This window comes from Ctenopharyngodon idella, chromosome 14 (assembly GCF_019924925.1).
Source record: "Ctenopharyngodon idella isolate HZGC_01 chromosome 14, HZGC01, whole genome shotgun sequence".
In the NCBI taxonomy this organism is placed as follows: domain Eukaryota; kingdom Metazoa; phylum Chordata; class Actinopteri; order Cypriniformes; family Xenocyprididae; genus Ctenopharyngodon; species Ctenopharyngodon idella.
Window position 1 is genome coordinate 24,188,120 of NC_067233.1, and position 18,489 is coordinate 24,206,608.

At 39.1% G+C, this 18,489-nt stretch overlaps 1 protein-coding gene and 1 long non-coding RNA gene across 4 annotated transcripts in view; one reads left to right on the plus strand and one right to left on the minus strand.

The window, feature by feature from the left end:
• Positions 1-18,489, plus strand: part of fgf18a (fibroblast growth factor 18a) — a 23,156-nt gene continuing 4,667 nt past the window's right edge. The window contains exons 1-3 of one of the 2 annotated variants that reach the window (XM_051860853.1): positions 1-2,056; positions 14,845-14,884; positions 15,397-15,574. In XM_051860853.1, coding sequence (XP_051716813.1) covers positions 2,025-2,056; positions 14,845-14,884; positions 15,397-15,574 — 250 coding nt within the window. In that variant the 5' untranslated portion in view covers positions 1-2,024. The remainder of the gene's footprint in view (positions 2,057-14,844; positions 14,885-15,396; positions 15,575-18,489) is intronic. The other variant, XM_051860852.1, reaches the window with a different exon arrangement.
• The window catches only part of LOC127494728 (uncharacterized), a 22,975-nt gene continuing 11,622 nt past the window's right edge, over positions 7,137-18,489 (minus strand). Inside the window, exons 3-6 of one of the 2 annotated variants that reach the window (XR_007924957.1) lie at positions 14,810-14,894; positions 10,246-10,367; positions 9,492-9,671; positions 7,137-8,246 (exon numbers count right to left, since the gene is read on the minus strand). This is a non-coding gene — a long non-coding RNA (uncharacterized LOC127494728). The remainder of the gene's footprint in view (positions 8,247-9,491; positions 9,672-10,245; positions 10,368-14,809; positions 14,895-18,489) is intronic. The other variant, XR_007924956.1, reaches the window with a different exon arrangement.

Sequence of the window (18,489 nt, forward strand, 5' to 3'; positions counted from 1 at the left end):
GAACACTAAGAAATAACGTTTCCATAGCTTAATGGGAACATTAGCGAAACGTCCTTAGAACATATTTTTGTTAGCTGGTAAGTCTATATAAAACAACAGATGTCTATGGTATGTCCTCATTTAGATAGCTAAGTGTGTGTGTGTGTGTGTGTGTGTGTGGGAGAGAGAGAGAGAGAGAGAGGAGGGGGTTCGGAGAGGGTGGGTGAGTGTTGGCTTGGCTGACCGTCTGCGGTTCTGTCGCGGTGCTGAGAAATGTTCCTTTTGGATCGGACCGTGAGCTTTCATACCTCCCTCTCGCTTTCAAACGAACCGTCTCTCTTCACTCTGCCCTCTTGAGTTTTACAGTCAAGAAACGCAACAAAATGCATCAAAAGCACTAAACTTCTGGAAGAACCGTAAAGCGTTCTGACTGGTCCCGGTTTACACGAGGTGGGGGATTTGGGTTTGAACCAGGGGCAGATTTTTACCCTCTTAAAGTGTTGGGTTAGTTTGGGACCCGGCCTGAGCTTGTTTCCCTGGAGTTGTTATAGCGGAAGCGCGATGCGTCCCATTGGGACCGCTTGTGCGTGCGTGCGCGCGCGCTCCTTTGTTGCACACGGTGACATTGGCGAGTGTTTTCGCTGTAGTCGGGCGACATCACACAGAGGCTGATTAATCTCGTTTGGATCCAATAAGTGTATGTGTGTGTGTGTGTGTGAGAGAGAGAGAGAGAGAGAGAGAGAGAGAGAGAGAGAGAGAGAGAGAGAGAGAGAGAGAGAGAGAGAGGGGAAAGCAAAAGGAGAGGGAGCGAGAGAGAGAGAGAGAGAGAGAGAGAGAGAGAGAGAGAAGGGGGGCTGGGGGAGGGAGGGTGGATTGATCTGAAATCTTGTTCTGTTTTTTTTTTTTCTTCTTCTTCTTCTTGGAGTGATTTCTGCGCTCTGCCGTGGAGCTTCAGAAGACAAACGAGCGGAGACGAAACAAGCCGCGTTTACGCACCGCGCGCGCAAAAACGCGTTGTTAGTTTTTGCATCCAACGTTTTACGTGAATTTGTGAATGAAAGCGGCTGAGGAAGAGGAGGCGGCGCAGGTTAAGTGGACGCTGCATCCAGTGCACGGGTCGCCTTCTTTAATGCGCAAAAAAAGACGCGTTTTACCTCACCGACCGAAGCCCTTTCGTCGGGCAGACTTTTGCGCTGTTCTGGGGGGAGCTGCAAACTTTCTTCATTTTAAAAAATAAATAAAAAGCTCAGATTGCATTCTTTCCCCCTTCAAACATTTTGGAGGTGATGTCATCGGCCCGTGTTTTGGCTGCTGTTGAGCTGGAGCTCCAGAATTGAGTCCGGGAAATCAGGTGCAGGGAGCTGCTGTCGCGGGTGGCTGCGAGCGTGTGCCTCTCACCCCTCCGCCTTTCCTTCTGCTTTCACTTTCTCCCCATCATCATTTCCCCGTCTCCCCGGCGCAGCAGCCATGACCGAGCACGCTCCACGATACCCGGGGTCCAGCTCGCCGCCGCCGCGTCTTCATCGCTCCATCCCCGTCCAGGTGCTTTGCCTCCCGCGGCGCGTCATTTCGCCCGTGGCGGCTCAGCATTGACACAGACTCTTACGCGCGCGCATGCACTCCACGGAATTAATCAGTTTTAACCCTTATCTGTGGAAGGACATTTTCAGCAGGAAAAGTTACGGTCGGACTTGCTTGGAAAGTTTTTATGAGCGGAAACGGCGTATAGGTGTGGGTCGCGTTTGAACTTCGCTTCACCTGTTCGTCAGACTCCCGAGGATTCAGCTGCGCCCCGCCTTGCCCCGCCCCGCCCCCTGCCCGTTACCGACCGCGGACCGCAGCCATCCGTATCGGCGGTGGTGCGCTCACACCCCGCTGACCCCGAGCCGCCCGTTGACGGTGAAAAGATGCAGTCCACCGGCGCCAGCGGAAACGTCCGCCGACCCTGCCTTCAAACGGATTAAACAAACCGGACAGACGTGAAGCCGTGACCCGGAGAGCCGTTTCTCAAGCGCGCACGGAGCCACACGGACGCGGAGGAAGCGATGTGGGCCTTTCTCTCCACGGTGGCTGTCTTGTAAGTCATTTCTGAATGACCTCATGCAGAATGAGTTGTAATGCGTAAATTATTAATGCTGCTTTCAAAAAAGCTCAATTACCACAGTCTGTGTGCCACACGCTTCACTTGACATGACAAACTCCAAGTCTTGCATACATAATGATCTTATGACATCACACTTATGGGTTACCATGGACACGGATGTCAATCACACCCAGCTCAGGTAAGGCCCATCCAATGAAAACAGCTCCAAAGGTGTGTCTGCCACTCTCCTTATTTTCCTTTCATTTTTTGTTGTGCACACATGGCAGTCATCTTGAGATGGTTATCATTCCTTTCCCAACCTGCGGATGGGACCAAAGGGCCTCTGATAATCCATATCCCGAAAGGCAGACGGAGTGCCTGTCTGGTCCCGAGCTCTCCAAATTACTAATAATAACGACCAAGGATGGTTGTTCAAGCAGGCACAGAGCTGGCACCTTATCTGCTGTCTGGAAAGAGCGGCGGCCGCATGACCTTCTCCGACAGGAAACTGCAGTTTAGAGACAGAAAAACATCAAACAGAGCTTTAACATTCTCAGACAGTTGTGCAGAATTAGCCAGGAATTGTGGAAGTGAGACTAGATCATGTTGGCTTAGTGTGTGCGCTTGTTCTCAAGGTTAGTGTCGTTACAAACGGATTCAATGTCTAATGATGCACCATATTTGAGGTGATTCAGGGTCTGTAGAAACAGGAGAAGACAGCAGACACAGATGTGTTGAAGTCTCGTTGGCCTGTGAAAGCGAGAGGCGTCAGGTGCGCTAGAGGTTATTTGTTTAAGATGAGGTGAAGATAAGTTAGTCCCCATTTATCAGACACGTTTCTATCAAAGCTCTTCTCAGCAGAGCACCTGCCTTGCTCAAGGCCGTAGCGATAAGCTGTAGACAATGGAAGAAGACTTGATTAGTGCACTCACGTAGGACATCAGGACAGAAATGTACAAAGCTTATGCTCTACAAGTAGGAAGATGAAATGCATGGAATTGAACCTATTTACAATTCCTAATGGCTAAAATCAAGTCTTGCCGTCATTGAACATTGTGCTTAACTGATGTTTTACAAGAAAATGCCATTTCAGTCTTTCTACTTGCAGTTTCTTTGTAACCATTTGTGAAATTCACTAGAAATATCTAAGTGAAATTTGTTGCGAAACAAATCCTAGCAGTTTTTTTCCTATACTGGATAGTGCTGCTCTGGCAAAAGTGCTGCTGTTTTTCTGGTGAAGCAGGTGAAGAAGTCTCACTTGCCAAGACTGATAAGAACATCAGAAGCAAAATAGGTTTAAAACTTCCAAAAATCTAGGAAAAGATATTTCCATATCAAGACCGATCCAGTGACCTTGAGTGAGTGCTACAGAAATCCAGGCTTTTACAGTGACATATGTTACATGCAACAGTGCACAAATGGGACTTTCTGTTCCCGTAGATCTTTCAGAGAACACCATTGGAACATTAATCTTAAGACTCGCAGCACCTACAGCCCTGACTGCATTTCTCTTTCCTTCCCTGTGCTGCTATATTGTTTAAAGTTGGCCAGCGGTGTAAATTGTGCTTGAAGGGTGTGCAGGGTGATTTGGGATACGACTCCACCTCGCTGCGTTCAACTCTACACACGAACGCCTTCAGGAACCATTCTGTCTCAGGTTTGATGATGTCATCACCTTGCTTGTTTTGGCCGCCGACAATAGCGCTCAGTAGAGTAAAGCTCGCAGCTACTTTCTTTCTTTCTTTCTCCTTCTCTTTCCCCATTCCCCCCACCTCTCTCTCTTTCTCTGGCAGGCCGCAGGCTCGTTGCGGTTTGGGAGGGATACGGAGAATCCGAGGTTGCAGCTGAAGTAGTTTTTTTTTTGCATTTTCTTTCCCTCTTTCTCCCCTCACTCTCTCTCTCTCTCAGTGAAGCACTACTGTTTTAACAGCTGAGAGTTCTTACGGGACCCAGAGCCAGTCTCACCTGCGCAGCCAGGGTTTGGCAGCTATGCCAACCGTACGTGCACAGATCCGCAGCCAATGTGTGCTAATCTGCAGCCAGCATGCACAGATCTGCAGTTTGCATGTGCAAACCGTGTGCAGTGTGCATGCATGACCTCTGCTGCCTATTGGAGAAACACAACACATGCACACTAATGCGTATCAGTCAAATTTACAGCATGTGTGTATAGTAAACACATACCCAAAAATTAAAAAAATGACCCCATGATTTACTCACCCTCAAGCCATCCTAGGTGTATATGACTTTTTTCTTTTAGACGAATACAGTCGGAGTTATTTTAAATAATGTACTGGCTCTTCCAGGTTTTATAATGGCAGTGAATAGAGGATGAGATTTTGAAGCCCAAAAAAGTGCATCCATCCATCATAAAAGATATCCAAACGGCTCCAGGGGGTTAATAAAGGCCTTCTGAAACAAAAACAAAACACCGGTCACGAATTAGAAGTCTAAAACGAAAATCTTTAAAGAGAATTGTCGGAGGATTTTCGATACAAGAGAAGAGGAGCTTGAGTTTGTCGTGCAGTCCTTTTTGTTTGAACTGCGAGAGGCGTCTAAGCTTACAATAATCCTACATCACGTCAGGGGTTACTCTTTTGGCGTAAGTTGACATGCGTACGACTGTCTGCTGGAAGCAAGTTATTTTAGTTTTTAAAGTTTTAAATATGGATATTTTTCTTACACGAAGCATCGCTTCGCTTCAGAAGGCCTTTATTAACCCCCCAGAGCCGTGTGGATATCTTTTATGATGGATGGATGCACTTTTTTGGGCTTCAAAATCTGCCATTATAAAGCTTAGAAGAGCCAAGATATTTTTTTAATATATCTCTGACTGTAGTCGTCAGAAAGAAGAAAGTCATATACACCTAGGATGGCTTGAGGGTGATTAAATCATAGGGTAATTTTCATTTTTGGGTGAACTAACCCTTTAAAATGATCAAAAGTGACAGTAAAACATTTATATTACAAAAGACTTCTGTCAAATAAATGCTATTATTTTGAACTCTCTATTCATCAAAGAATCCTGAAAATGAATGAATCACGGTTTCCACAAAAGGAAAACTGTTTTCAGCATTGATAATAATCAGAAATGTTTCTTAAGCAGCAAATCAGCATATTAGAATGATTTCTTAAGGATCATGTGACACTGAAGACTGGAGTAATGATGCTGAAAATACAGCTTTGCATTACAGGAATAAATTACATTTTACAATATATGCACATAGAAAACAGCTATTTTGAATTGTAATAATATTTCACAGTATTCCTGTATTTTTGATCAAATAAATGCAGCCTTGGTGAAACTTTTTCAAAAACATTTTAAAAATCTTACCCACCCCAAACCTTTTTCTTTTTTTTAAAGATTTATTTTTGGCATTTTTGCCTTTATTATGACAGGACAGTAAGTTGACAGGAAGCGAAGTTGGAGAGAGAGGGGGACGGGATTGGGAAAGGTCCACGAGCCGGGACGCTCGAAGCGCAGCTGTGCTATATGTCGGCGCGCTGCCCACAAGCTATTGCCAAACGTTTGAATGCTAGTGTGTTAGTTTGTGTATACAGCTTCATACATATTAACATCAGAAATTCAGACAGCATAAATCAGTGCACACAGGTGGAGAGGAGCTGTTTATGTGAGCAGGTGTGCACACACATAAACACACATGAGAACCTGGTCAGCATATGCACATCTGGTCAGTGATGATGCCGAGGTGTGTGGCCGATCGGGGATCTCAGGTACAAAGGGTCAAAGAGCAGGTGTGCCGGCCAGACAGGTGAAGTTTGTGCCATTCAGTGACGCACCGTTTAGCAACATGATACACAGAGTGTCTCTGTTTCATTTACATTGTTAATGTGTTGCTGAGAAAACTTCACAAACACACGTGAGCTTGTGAGCATTTTGGGCCAGTATGAGTGGAGGTGAAGAAAAGGGCCGTCTCGATCCGTTCTGGAGAGAGATGAGCCTATTCTCATGCTTTTACATTTTCCTACAGCTTCATTTAAACATCTTCAGCAAGTGGAGGAGTTTAATAATAGGGAAAAATGTTTTTAGGGTGCGGTGACACCTGCGTTTCATGGCTTGTTTTATGTGCTGTATAAACGCCAGGAAATGATAGAACAGAATGACAGATCAAATCCAAGAATCTGATTGGTTTGAAGATAATTCAGCATCAAGGGGTTCTGCTGGTTAGTAAGGCCCTGTTAGCCACTGTAACTATACAATCTGACTGCAAAAACCATCAAAATTAGTGTACTTTTTCCAGATATTTTTTCTTGTTCTCAAAAAACGTTTATGTAAAATGGCACATTTCAAATCAAGTACTTCGAAATTGCATGCACCAGCCAAACAACTGCCAAAAAGATGAATGGGAATTCTAACAGATAGCTTTCTACAAATATTATAGGCCTGCTTGATTCAGCTCTTGTGAGGTCAAAGATTAAAGTGGACATATTGTGGAAAACATGATTTCCCTTGTCCTTTGAAATAAGAGTTTGCTGTACTATGCAAACATTCACAATGGAAACTAAGCTGCAAAAACGACTTGTTCAGAAACCGTCGTTGTTATGACAGTTATGACATTTACATATCAAAGCCAATTTTCTGAGCAACTCACCAACTATTCAGCACTGTTCAGCAACTGAGCCTACCATAATGAACAACAGCATGAGCACAGATAACAGGGAACATTCTCAGAACGTTCTGGCAAGGTTCTCTCAGCGTTATGAACAAATGTTCTTCTAGTAACATTAATAAAACATTCGTTCAGAGTTATCTGGTCTCTAATAATGTTATAATATTGTAATAGCACTTTGTTCATGGAAGCATTCACCTTCACTTACATAAACTTCCTACCCATGTTTGGGTAGTTACCAAGTGTACAACAACGGTGAACATGGGAAATGTGGTTTTTGTACACTGTGCTGCTATTATAGGGTGTGTGTTCCTGTGGTTTGCTGTTTAATGTAGGGAGTGTTTAGCTGACGTGTACAACACATTTGAATGTGAATGAAATGCCACTGTGTGTGTGTGTGTGTGTTTTAAGAGAATTTTAAAGAAATGCTCCATTTCAAAACAAGTTAAGTTTTATGTACAGCATTTATGATATGCTGTGCATTACCACAGACAATACATTTCAGTCTGATTTCTGCTTGTTTTTACTGTTGAATGTCAAGTCAAATGTATTTGTATAGCGCTTTTCAGAAATGTGTATTGTTAAAGCAGCTTTACAGAGAATCATGATGTTAATATTGATAATATCTTAATATGTAACATGTAATCACATTTAGCAGATTAGAGCAGGGTGATAATATAGTTTACATTTTGCAACAATACATGTAATCAAGCAGTTCAGATTTGCTATATATCGCTTTACGTGAGTGTACTGTGTGTGTGTGTGTGTGTGTGTGTGTATATATATATATATATATATATACACACACACATAATACACACACACACACACAACTTTATATATAGAGCTGTGTGAAAAATTTGCTTACTTTATAGTTTATAAAACAAGCATTTAAAAAACAAAAACAAAATCATAGTAGTCCTTATGACTTGTGTACTATATTCCAAGTCTTCTGAAGCATATGAAGTGTTGTGTGAGGAACAAACTAAAATTTCATTAAAAATTTAATTTAAAAATCTAAAAACTGATAATCCTTATGTTATGATAATTTTATATGGACATTATTTTATTTTATTTTATTTATTTATTTATTTATTTTTATAGCTCAACAGCATCCATCCCACCACTTTCACTGTAAGGAAAGCAGCAGATTGGACATTCTGCAAAACAAATTAAAAAAAAAACAAAAAAAAAACAGACGTTTCTAATACCCATTTCTTTGTAATTGTTTGTGAAATTTACTAGCAACGTTTGAGTAAAAATTGTTTCTACCACCAATTTTGGGTGAGTAAACTACAAAGTTTTGGGTGAACTTTTCCATTAACTTGTACTGAACCATTCCTTTAATTGTGTGGTTTTGTCGAGCAGTATGATTGGATGTGAGGGTGGCGTTATGAGTGCATGTGTACATTAAGTGTGTGTTGACAGGCATGATGGAGAGAGCGTGTACATGTGTGTGTCTGTTTCGTTGCAGCTGTCAGCTGGTGAGACGCTTCCTTCTTCTCTCTCATATCTCTTCATAGCTGAGGCAGTGTGGGGGAGTCTTTCATTCTCTACTTCCAGACAGGGAAACAAGAGAGAGGAAGGGAGAGAAAGAGCAAGGGATTAAAAACGACAAGATGAGAAACACTCTCTCAATTCCTTTCATATCTCCTCCATTCCTGTCTTTTTTTTCCCCTCCGGCATGTTTTCCTCTGTTTGCGGCGTCTCCAATGACCCTGGTGGTGATTTCATTTTGCAGGGTGAATTTTTGGGATGTAAACAAGCGACGGGCCGCAGCTGAATCATCCAGAATAAATCAAAAACTACCGTCTTATCGCGATCGGAATAATATTAATGTCGCAAATAGCTGCAACCTGGCCGCAATTCTCACTAATCATAACGTCAGACAGAGGAAACCTCATTGACTGGGAATCTGGTGGAATGAGCTCAATGATGCGCTGTTACATCAGGGGTCAGAGGGCATTTCTGGAATCGTGTGTGTCAGCGTCAATGGAAATGTGTTGCTTCTGAAACCATATAAGAAATCATAAGACTTCCTTTGCGGCTGTCTCTGAATAAGCACACATATGACTAAGGCGCATCTGATATAAGATGAGATGTGTCATTTCTGCACCACCAAACTAAATCACCAAAATAATCATGAAAAATAAATGTTTTCAAACACTCAATTGGTCTTCCATTGGTTGGACAAACAGTATACTTATAATTTACTCATACTCTTCAGAATGTTCTTAGGACATTGTTCAAAATGTCCTAATTACTGCTTATTAATAGTTAGTAAGGTAGTTGTTAATTTAAGGTATTGGGTATGATTAAGGGATGTAGAATTTGGTCATGCAGAATAAGGCATTAATATGTGCTTTATAAGTACTAATAAACAGCCAATATCCTAATATGCATGCTAATAAGCAACTAGTTAATAGTGAGAATTGGACCCTAAACTAAAATGTTACCAATTACTGTGATAAAACATTATAAATGTTTAAAAAGATTCACATACATTCTAGACATTTGCTGAACGTTCAAAAGGCAACATTTTAGCATTTCACGCCTCCAATATCTTACATATCTAATAAACATCCGGGCAAAATATGCATGCTATGTGGGATTGGTAAAGACCTTTCATACCCTAAACCAACCATCACCCTCACACTAACCACTAACAGAAGTACATTTACAGGGATTTATGAGCATACCAGTAGTTTCCTTTAAAGTCAACTATTAGTGAGGGCATTTTTGACTAGTGTCAAAAAAAATTTTTGGCCTCACAAGTATAGCAAAACTTGTACACACACCCACACGCTCATGATCTCAGACATTCGGTCATGGGGAGGTCGCGGGGTCACTGGCGAGACGATAAGGAGGAAGTGATGGGTTCCGCTTTTTTTTTCTCTGTTCACACCCACTCTCGCCTTCTCAATGAGTGACATCACTGACCACACCCACACCACCCAGAGAGAGCGATATCTGATTCACTGTTTTCATGAAACATTTGCCAAGAAGGACACAGGGAGGGAAAAACAGAGAAATGTGCTCACAAGCTGTTAGAGAGAGAAAATTAAAGAGAATATTAAGGTGTCATTTTAATATCATTGATAAGTTTTAGCAGTTTTGTTGTGTGTCATTTTTATTAGTTTTTTTTTTTTTTGGTAACACTTCACTTAAAGCCTTTATATATATATATATATATAAAATGCATTAAAACACATGGCTAACAGCCAACTTCAGATGTACTAGGGAATCTGCAAATATTATAATGCATTTTAACTTTGGTTACAATTATTTATAAAAAAATATATTGCATTATAACATACATTATGAATACCTTTATAATGCATTATACATAAGGCTTTAAATAAAGTGTTACCCAACCAACCACAACACCTAGTATCATGACAGTGAGTTCTGCACAGGAAAATGTCTATCTGCACATTAAACTGGGATTGAAGAATGCATTTTAACATCCCAAAAATGACACGTGGCATCAGAATTTCTAAAATCTGCTCACAAACCACATCTACAGGCAAATACATAAAACAGAATCTGTACCTCTTCTGTTGAGCAGGTGTTGACCAGCATCATGTAGACTTGTGCCGACTGCAGCGCTGAGAGGCAAAGTTTAGCTCAGCGTCAGTCCACTGGGCTGCGTGTGTTTGTTTTAAAGTCTGTACCTACAGGAAAGAAACATCACAATGGAGATTCTCATTAACCCTGTAAAGCTTGACATATGAAATAATAGGCAGAAAAACCTAGTTTAAAAAAAAAAAAAGTCTGCATGTGTTTTTTGTTGAGTATCATATTTGATACATCAGGCTTTAATGGTTCATATAGTCTGATATAGTGAGAATATGGAGGAAAAACACCTCAATTTTATTCCGAGGCCCAAACTGAGCAAAAATAACTTACTTACTTACTTTTACTTTTTGGTGCAGATGCTGAGATTTATGTGGCTAAAAAAAAGTGAAATTCTGATTCTGTTTGTAATTCTACTTGTAATGTAAATCAATGAGATCATTATAACAGTACAGTAGACTACTTGCATAAAATACATATGAATATCACTCTATCTCCAATAATATGTAAGATGATATTGAAATACTTAGTTTATGATCAAAGCTCTGTAGTTAAAAATATAACGTAATGCAATACAATGACGATTGAGAGAAAATAAAACCTTCCTCAAAAGCCTGATTATCATATTTAATACTCACATTTTAACATGATTTTTCTAAAACAGGATGTATGGATAATCAAGTAAACTACAGTTGCTTCAGTCCAGTAAGTGTTAATCTCGAAATATTACTAACAATATAAGTTATTCTTACATGTACTTTATAAAAATCTGTAAAGATTTCACAGCAAAAAAGACATGTGAACCACGAGCTGAAGGTGGACATTTGTACAATTATACTAAAAGGCCTTTTACTTGCCAAAAAAGTATAAACTATTAATCAGATGACAGAAGAATGTGTGCAACAGGTTTTTCAGCAAGTTTTGATCATGTTGATCATTTAGAGACCTCAGAAGTCTGTGTACCAATTATAGGCAGTAGGTTAATATCTTCCAGAGAGCAGCAAAATTAAATGGAAGTAAAGGGAGATCTTTGCTGGAGTCTCCTGCTTCTCAAATGTTTCCCAGTGATCTCACATATCTCTATATTTATAGTTCTGTACTCTTACTGTATGACAACTATTGAGTCATTTGTGTCTAGTCTTATTTCTAAGGAGCTTTAAGTAATTGCATTGTGTTCACATCGATGGGAAGCACTTTAGGAGTTAAACAGTTATGAGTTCTCCTTTCCAACAGCTTTGTGTTTGATTAATTATAATAAACTATTTTAAACTCTAAAACAAAAAACATCTAATTGCATTTGAAGGAGAAGCATGTCATTTCTGCATAAGTAACACACCAAATGCAATTGCAAAAATAATGTTTTCAAACAGTCCGGAACAAATAGTCCTTATAAGTCAATACAGATTGTTTCAAAGCATCTTCACAGAATTAAACAGGAATATAACAGTGCTTCAAAATTCATTCACACTCTTAAAAATAATGGTTCTTCTATGGTGAAAACCTTCTTTTGGAACCTTTATTTTAAAGGGGTCCTTGATTCTGAAGTCACTTTTTTAACTTTAGTTAGTTTGTAATGTTGCTGTTTGAGCATAAACAACATCTGCAAAGTTACAACGCTCAAAGTTTAATGGAAGGGAGATATTTTCTTTTATAGAAATCACTTTTTAAGGACTACAACAAACGGCTGGCAGGGACTACAACGAGCTTCTTCCGGGGTTGGTGACATCACAAACCCCAAAATTTACATAAACCCCGCCCCTGAGAACACAACAAAGGGGGTGAGGCCATGTTGGGCTGCTTTAGAGAAGAGGAAGAGTTGTTGTAGTACAGTGTTGTTACCATGCCGTCATTTTACGCCAGACTGCTTCACAAACGATTTGCACAAAGAATTTAACATGACGCCACATGCTAGTTGATGAGTTGAATCAACTCCACAGCAACTACATAAATTTATCCACTAACCATTCAGAAATGTCCAGTTTCATTCTAAAAGGTGTAACTTCTTCCTGAGTCTCTCCATCAGTGTCTGACTCCAGTTTGAACAATGTAAGGCTGAACACCGTTACTGACAATCCTCATTTTGGCTGCGTGAGATTCTCCAGCTTTGTTGTTGTTGAGCAACGGAAGCGTGAGCTGTTAAAGCGTGGGGTATTTTGAGCTGAAACTTCACAGACACATTCTGGGGACACCAAAGACTTATATTACATCTTATGAAAAGGGGCAGTTTCAGTTTCAGCTGTAAAGCAGCTCTACAGAAGACATTTGTCATTATTCAGCTCAATGTTGGTTTCAGTTTAGTTCAGTAATGCTCAGTTGGTTGATCCGAAGTTGAAGCTCAAACAATCAGTCTCACAGTTTTACGCTGTTCGGGTGAATCAGCCTGTGAATGGTTTACTTATAGTTGTCTCTACGTATTCAGCTGGGATAGAAGAAAATGTTTTTACATCAGAAAAATTACACATGTCACCATCAAGTGTATTTGAGCAGAAGTGAAACCTGTTCCTCCACTGGTTTCTATAGTTTGAGTTTGCAGCAGGCGTTAGTCCCGTAGGGGCCTGTGGTCTCCTCTTTGGCTGTCATAACATCGGACTTTTCACACTGACTTATGTTGAGCAGACGCACTGATCCGTCCTGCAGGCCTGTTCGATTTCAAAGTCACGGTCCCCTGCCAGGAAAGGGCCTGTGGTGATGGAGGACTTTACCGTGGGCCGTGCAGCACTGCCCTCATCCACTCGCTCTTATACGCTTAAAATCTTACTCACACCCACGGGCGTCCAAGTTTCCATGAAAATGTGAGTTATACTTCAAATGTCAGGTTTTTCCCTTTTCCAACAACACGTGGAGATTAAACCAAGAAGGGAAAGTAGCTTAAAAATGAAATGAAAATTAATCTATTTTCTAAATGAATGTTATAGATCTTATTGTAAACATCGGACCCTAAGTTATTACATCATATAACTTCTGTCCACCTAATTTTTAATGTAAGAGCGATCAGGCCATTTGTAACTTGAATGTGCGAGTCCTACGGTGTCATTCACTTCCAGTTATTTTAGCTGTACAAACACAGTCAGTTATGCTGCTTGATTTTTGCAAACTGGAATTTATCATCACATCATTTTAATTTATTATCATAATCAAGAACACACTGGTTTGTAGAGCAGTAATTCTTCTAGTCATTTCCCTACAGCTGCTAATGAATCTGAAATCTCGCACAGAAATTCACAGAAAATAGCTTACTTCCATCGCAAAATAATGTGGATAGTGGTGAATGGAAACTGCAACAAGTATAATTTTTGCATTCCCATTTGCTCCAATAGCAAAAGAAAAAAAATCCACAATAATGTTTCTTTGACTTTCCACAAGAGGAAAAAAATATCATGAGATTAATTAAAGAGACAGAACCATGTAAAATTTGCCATCACTCCCTTGGCCTTTGTATTAGAAACACTTTCTGTCATTTAATGCCAAGGTAATATAAAGTATAGTGTTATAAATATTTTTAAAAATGGGAATAAAATTAACCTGTGAAAAGAGTCAATTTATCCATGCATGTATTTCATATTTTAAAAATGTTTTGACCTCGTAATGTTTTATCAAAATGTCATAACTCATAACATTAAAAACTCATAACTCGATCATCCAGTGAAAATGACAGACTTCTCTCTGGTGACGTACGCAGGATTCTCCAATCATTTAGTGCTCTTAAACTCCGCCCCTGTAAGCTCATGTCCATCCACTCCTCCACATTTGAGAGCCACGCCCACATCTCAACATCCAATTAGCAACCGCTGCATAGAATCAAACCCCGCCTTCGTTACACTTGGATGTATTTCACAATGCAGAAGAAAAGATCTGTCACTAGTTCTGTTTCATCGAGGCTTTAAAAAAAGTCGGTAATGTTAATTTTAACATTTAATACATTATTAAAATCTGTTAGATGTATATTCCGACATTATTTAATGGACCTGAGCTAACACTGCAAAAAATGGTATTTCGAAAAAAAAAAAAAAAATATATATATATATATATATATATATATATATTGGAGCATGTTTTACAAGAAAATGCTTTCTACTTCAAAATTTCATGTTTATGTCAATGTGTTACTTGCCATTTCTGTGTAATTATGTGTGAAATTTACTAGAAATTTCTGAGTTACATTTGTTTCAAAGTACTTTTTTCAGTGTAACAATGAACAGTTGTATTTATATTAACTAACATTAACAAAGATGAATAATATGTTAACAAATGTATTGCTCATTGTTAAGTAATGGGTAAAGAGTAACCAAATAACTTAAAAATATTAAATATTTCATGTCCATTTATTTTTTATTTGAGAAGTATGAGCGGGATAAACAAACTTCAGTATGATATAAGTTACGATTTTGTGATAATGAGCGTCTGACTGTACAATGTCCTTTTCATAAACTTCAAGCTCTTAAGATGTTAATTATAACACCCCTTTCCCTGTGGATCTGATCCGTCAGCAGGGCTTTGGGATGCAGGGTGGATTTGTTTTTGTTACCATGGAAACACTCACCTGACCTTGATTGCTCTCTCTCTCTGGCTCCTCAGGTATATCCAGATTATGCTGGTCATGTGTAATCCTCTACAGGTGAGTTAACCTGCTCAACATGAAACAAAACAGACTGTTTAATACACATTCCTGGTCTTACTGTGCATAATTTGTCAGTACACGTTATTTCAAATATGTTTGTCTTAATAGTCTAACATCAAAACACTTGATACGGTCACATTGCATAACATTAGTTAACATTAGTACAGTACTTTGGCGTAGAAACAGTTTTCACTCAGAAATTGCTAGTAAATTTCACAAACAACTGCAAAGAAACCACAAGTAACACATTGAATTAAAAGTGAAATTCTGAAGTAGAAAAAAACATACATGTTTCAAATCATCCACAATCCACTGCAAACTCACATTCTGATGTGAAATGCCTGCTTTAACAATAAACACCATAAAGTCAAACTATAGGCCATTACCATGGTACTTTTTTGTTAGTGATGATGAGAATTGTTTCTACAGTGATTTCACTACAGAAAAATGTCAGATTAAGAGGGGAAGAAAGGCTGGACATGAGGATGTGTGTGGTCTGTTGCCTGCAGGTGTTTGGAGTGGATGGGGTGAATTTCAGCGTGCACGTGGAGAATCAGACTCGTGCACGAGACGCCATGAGCCGGCGACATCATCGCGTGTACCAGCTTTACAGCCGCACTAGTGGGAAACACGTCCAGGTGCTCGGACGCAAAATCAGCGCCCGCGGAGAGGACGGAGACAAATATGGTAACAACACACACGCACACACACACACGTATGTCTCACTCTTCTAGCAAACACACATGATAAAGACCACCCACAAACACACACACTCAGGAAACAGGAAAAGTAGAAGACAAAGACTCAGCTACTGCTGATACAGTGATTTACAGACAGAGAGATAAAAAGAAGCCAATGAATTCTGTTTTCTTGTAGATTTTTGTTGAAATTCCAAGAAAAACAACTCACTCCTAGAAAAAAGGTTCAATGTGGTTCTATCTAGAACCTAGTGTTCTTGAATCAGTTTTAAAGAACTCTTAAAGGGGTCATGAACTGAGAAATCAACTTTTCCTTGAGCTTTTGATATAAGAGTCATCATACTATAAGAATATCCTGTAAGTTTCAGAACTGAAAACTTATTTGTTAGACCAATAAAAGCTTTTATTTACACCAGACCCAGCGAACGACTCGTCCCGTAATGTGCCTATCTATGACAGGTGAAACCCCGCCGCCGCAGAAGAAATCAACGCTTACTTCATCATTGCAATGTTAGCTCCGCCCACTGCCGTGTTAGTGAGATGAGGAGGAGAGAAGAGCGATACTGGACTAAAAATATCATTACCTTTCAAAGGATCCTAATGCTAGGAATATGGTTATTTATTTTCAACAATGTGAATGTCTCAGTTGAGCATTATTTATTTGTATTCGGTACATTTCACTGTGGATTCTTTGGTAAATCATATCGCATTTCGGCTGACTTTTGACTTTTACGATATGGACTCGACAGTAATGCAACAACATGTAAGTAACTGTGTTAATTCTAATGCCTGATCTGATATTAATGATTCATGTACAGTCAGATGTTCTTTGTCTGTGTCAGTAAATCAAAACAGTGACTAAACGTTCAACTTCACGTAGTTTCTCTTAGGAGGATGAAAATAATCTCTTATTTAAACGGTGATTAAATTATACATAGAAAGCGATCAAAGAATGTTCCGTTCACAATCGCTGGAGCTGTTTATCAGTGACTGAATTCTGGACTCGCACCAAAACTCCTGTTTTATTCAAAGTATCTCTTAGTTACATCATGTTTGCACTGTTAGTTATGATGAAAGCTTTCGTTAATGTGCAGAAATTGAGTTGCAATGACAAGATCACTGCTTTCATGCGCTCAACAACGTGTCTGTGATCAGCTACCTTCCATGCCACGATCTAATGCCATCTAAATATAATGCCATAGATCTAAATGTAATGCTATAATCAACACTTTTCATGATTAGTTAACCTTGAGAGCTGTAATAGTAAATACGTGCTAAAGAGAGTAATAGCTATTTCATAGGCAAAGATGTTAGCCAATCACAGCAGTCTCACAGCAGACACGCCCCTTAAAACAGAGTGTTCAAATCAGAGGGCTAAAATCAGGGTAGGAAAAATGCCTTTTATTTCTAAATTATGACAATTTTTGATGTAAAAAGCATACTAACGTTATAAGTGCAGTTCATGACCCTTTTAATGCCAAAAAGCTTTCATATAAGGAGAAATGTCTTCAATTATTGCATAATACTTTCATGTTTAATGGGTTATTTCAATTTTGTATAGTGATACATTATGTTTACATCCCGACCTCTAGATATCATTATTGGCTACTGAAAAACCTGTCAGTCGACCACTATCCTCTCCCCCATTCATCCATTCATCCATCCATCCCCCTCTCCTCCTCTCAATGGTCTCGGATGTGTTTCAGAAGCACACAGTCAATGGGCAAGGAAGTTGAATCGAACATTGGGCCTGTTTCATTCATGCATGAATCTCACAAAAACATCAAAAATCCACATAAATAATAATTTAAAAATGTGACATTTTCTGAATAATTTAGCATGCATATATTGTAATTTCAAGAATTTCATTAATGTAGCAGGGTTATCTTGTAATAAAATAAACATTACCTGAAATAAAATAAAAAATATTAAAAAAAATTTTTAGTACATTTAAATGGAAAATACAAAAATAAAAACTAATTCAAAATATAAAAAACTATAAAGTATACTTTATAGTATTTTAATGTATTATAGTACAAAAATACTGTGATACAACATTATATTTAAGTCAGTATAAATTAAATGTAATATAGCAAATACTAACCATTATATATAAATACTTTAAATTAAAAAAATATATATATATATCATTGCATTAACCAAACTACAACTGAATGAGAAAATGGGCTGAAAGGGGCTCAATTCTCATTAAATTAATGTCAGAATTCAGAAAATCTTAATGGTCCTAAAACAAGCTTTGCTTTAATTAAGTCATTTAAGTCATAAACATCTTTTTTTTTTTTTTTTTTTACTAATTTCTCAGGAGAGAATAAATGACAGGACGTGATCTTAACAGATTTTGTGAGATTCGTCATCATAATTCTTTAATTTTTGTATTGTTCTAAAGGCTTCCGCGTTTTCATGATCGACTCTCCTCGTCAGGAAATAAAGGGAAGAAAAAAACAGGGAGATGGGAAGGGGGATGTGGATGAATGTATTTACACAGCGAGTGAGGGATGTCTGGATGAGGAGAGATTGGAGGACGACAAAGAGGTTATTGATCTCTGGTGACCCTTACACTCATAAAGGTCACGTAAGGAGCCATTTCAGAGCTTCAACTGCCATATCCTGAAACACACACACACACACACACACACACACACACACACACACACACAGGCTGAATGACCTCAGTGAAATAGCAGGAGGTTTTTAAAATGCAGTGACAGAGAGGCTAGGTTCAGAAGAGCATATTTACAATACTACTCATACTATTTCTGCAGCATGCTTTATGAATATTGTCTGGAGTATGCATGGAGATCTCGATCACCCACCACTGCCAAATTGTATCCCATAATGCAGTACGATCCACTCGACCTTCCATTTTAAGTCTGACAAATGAAC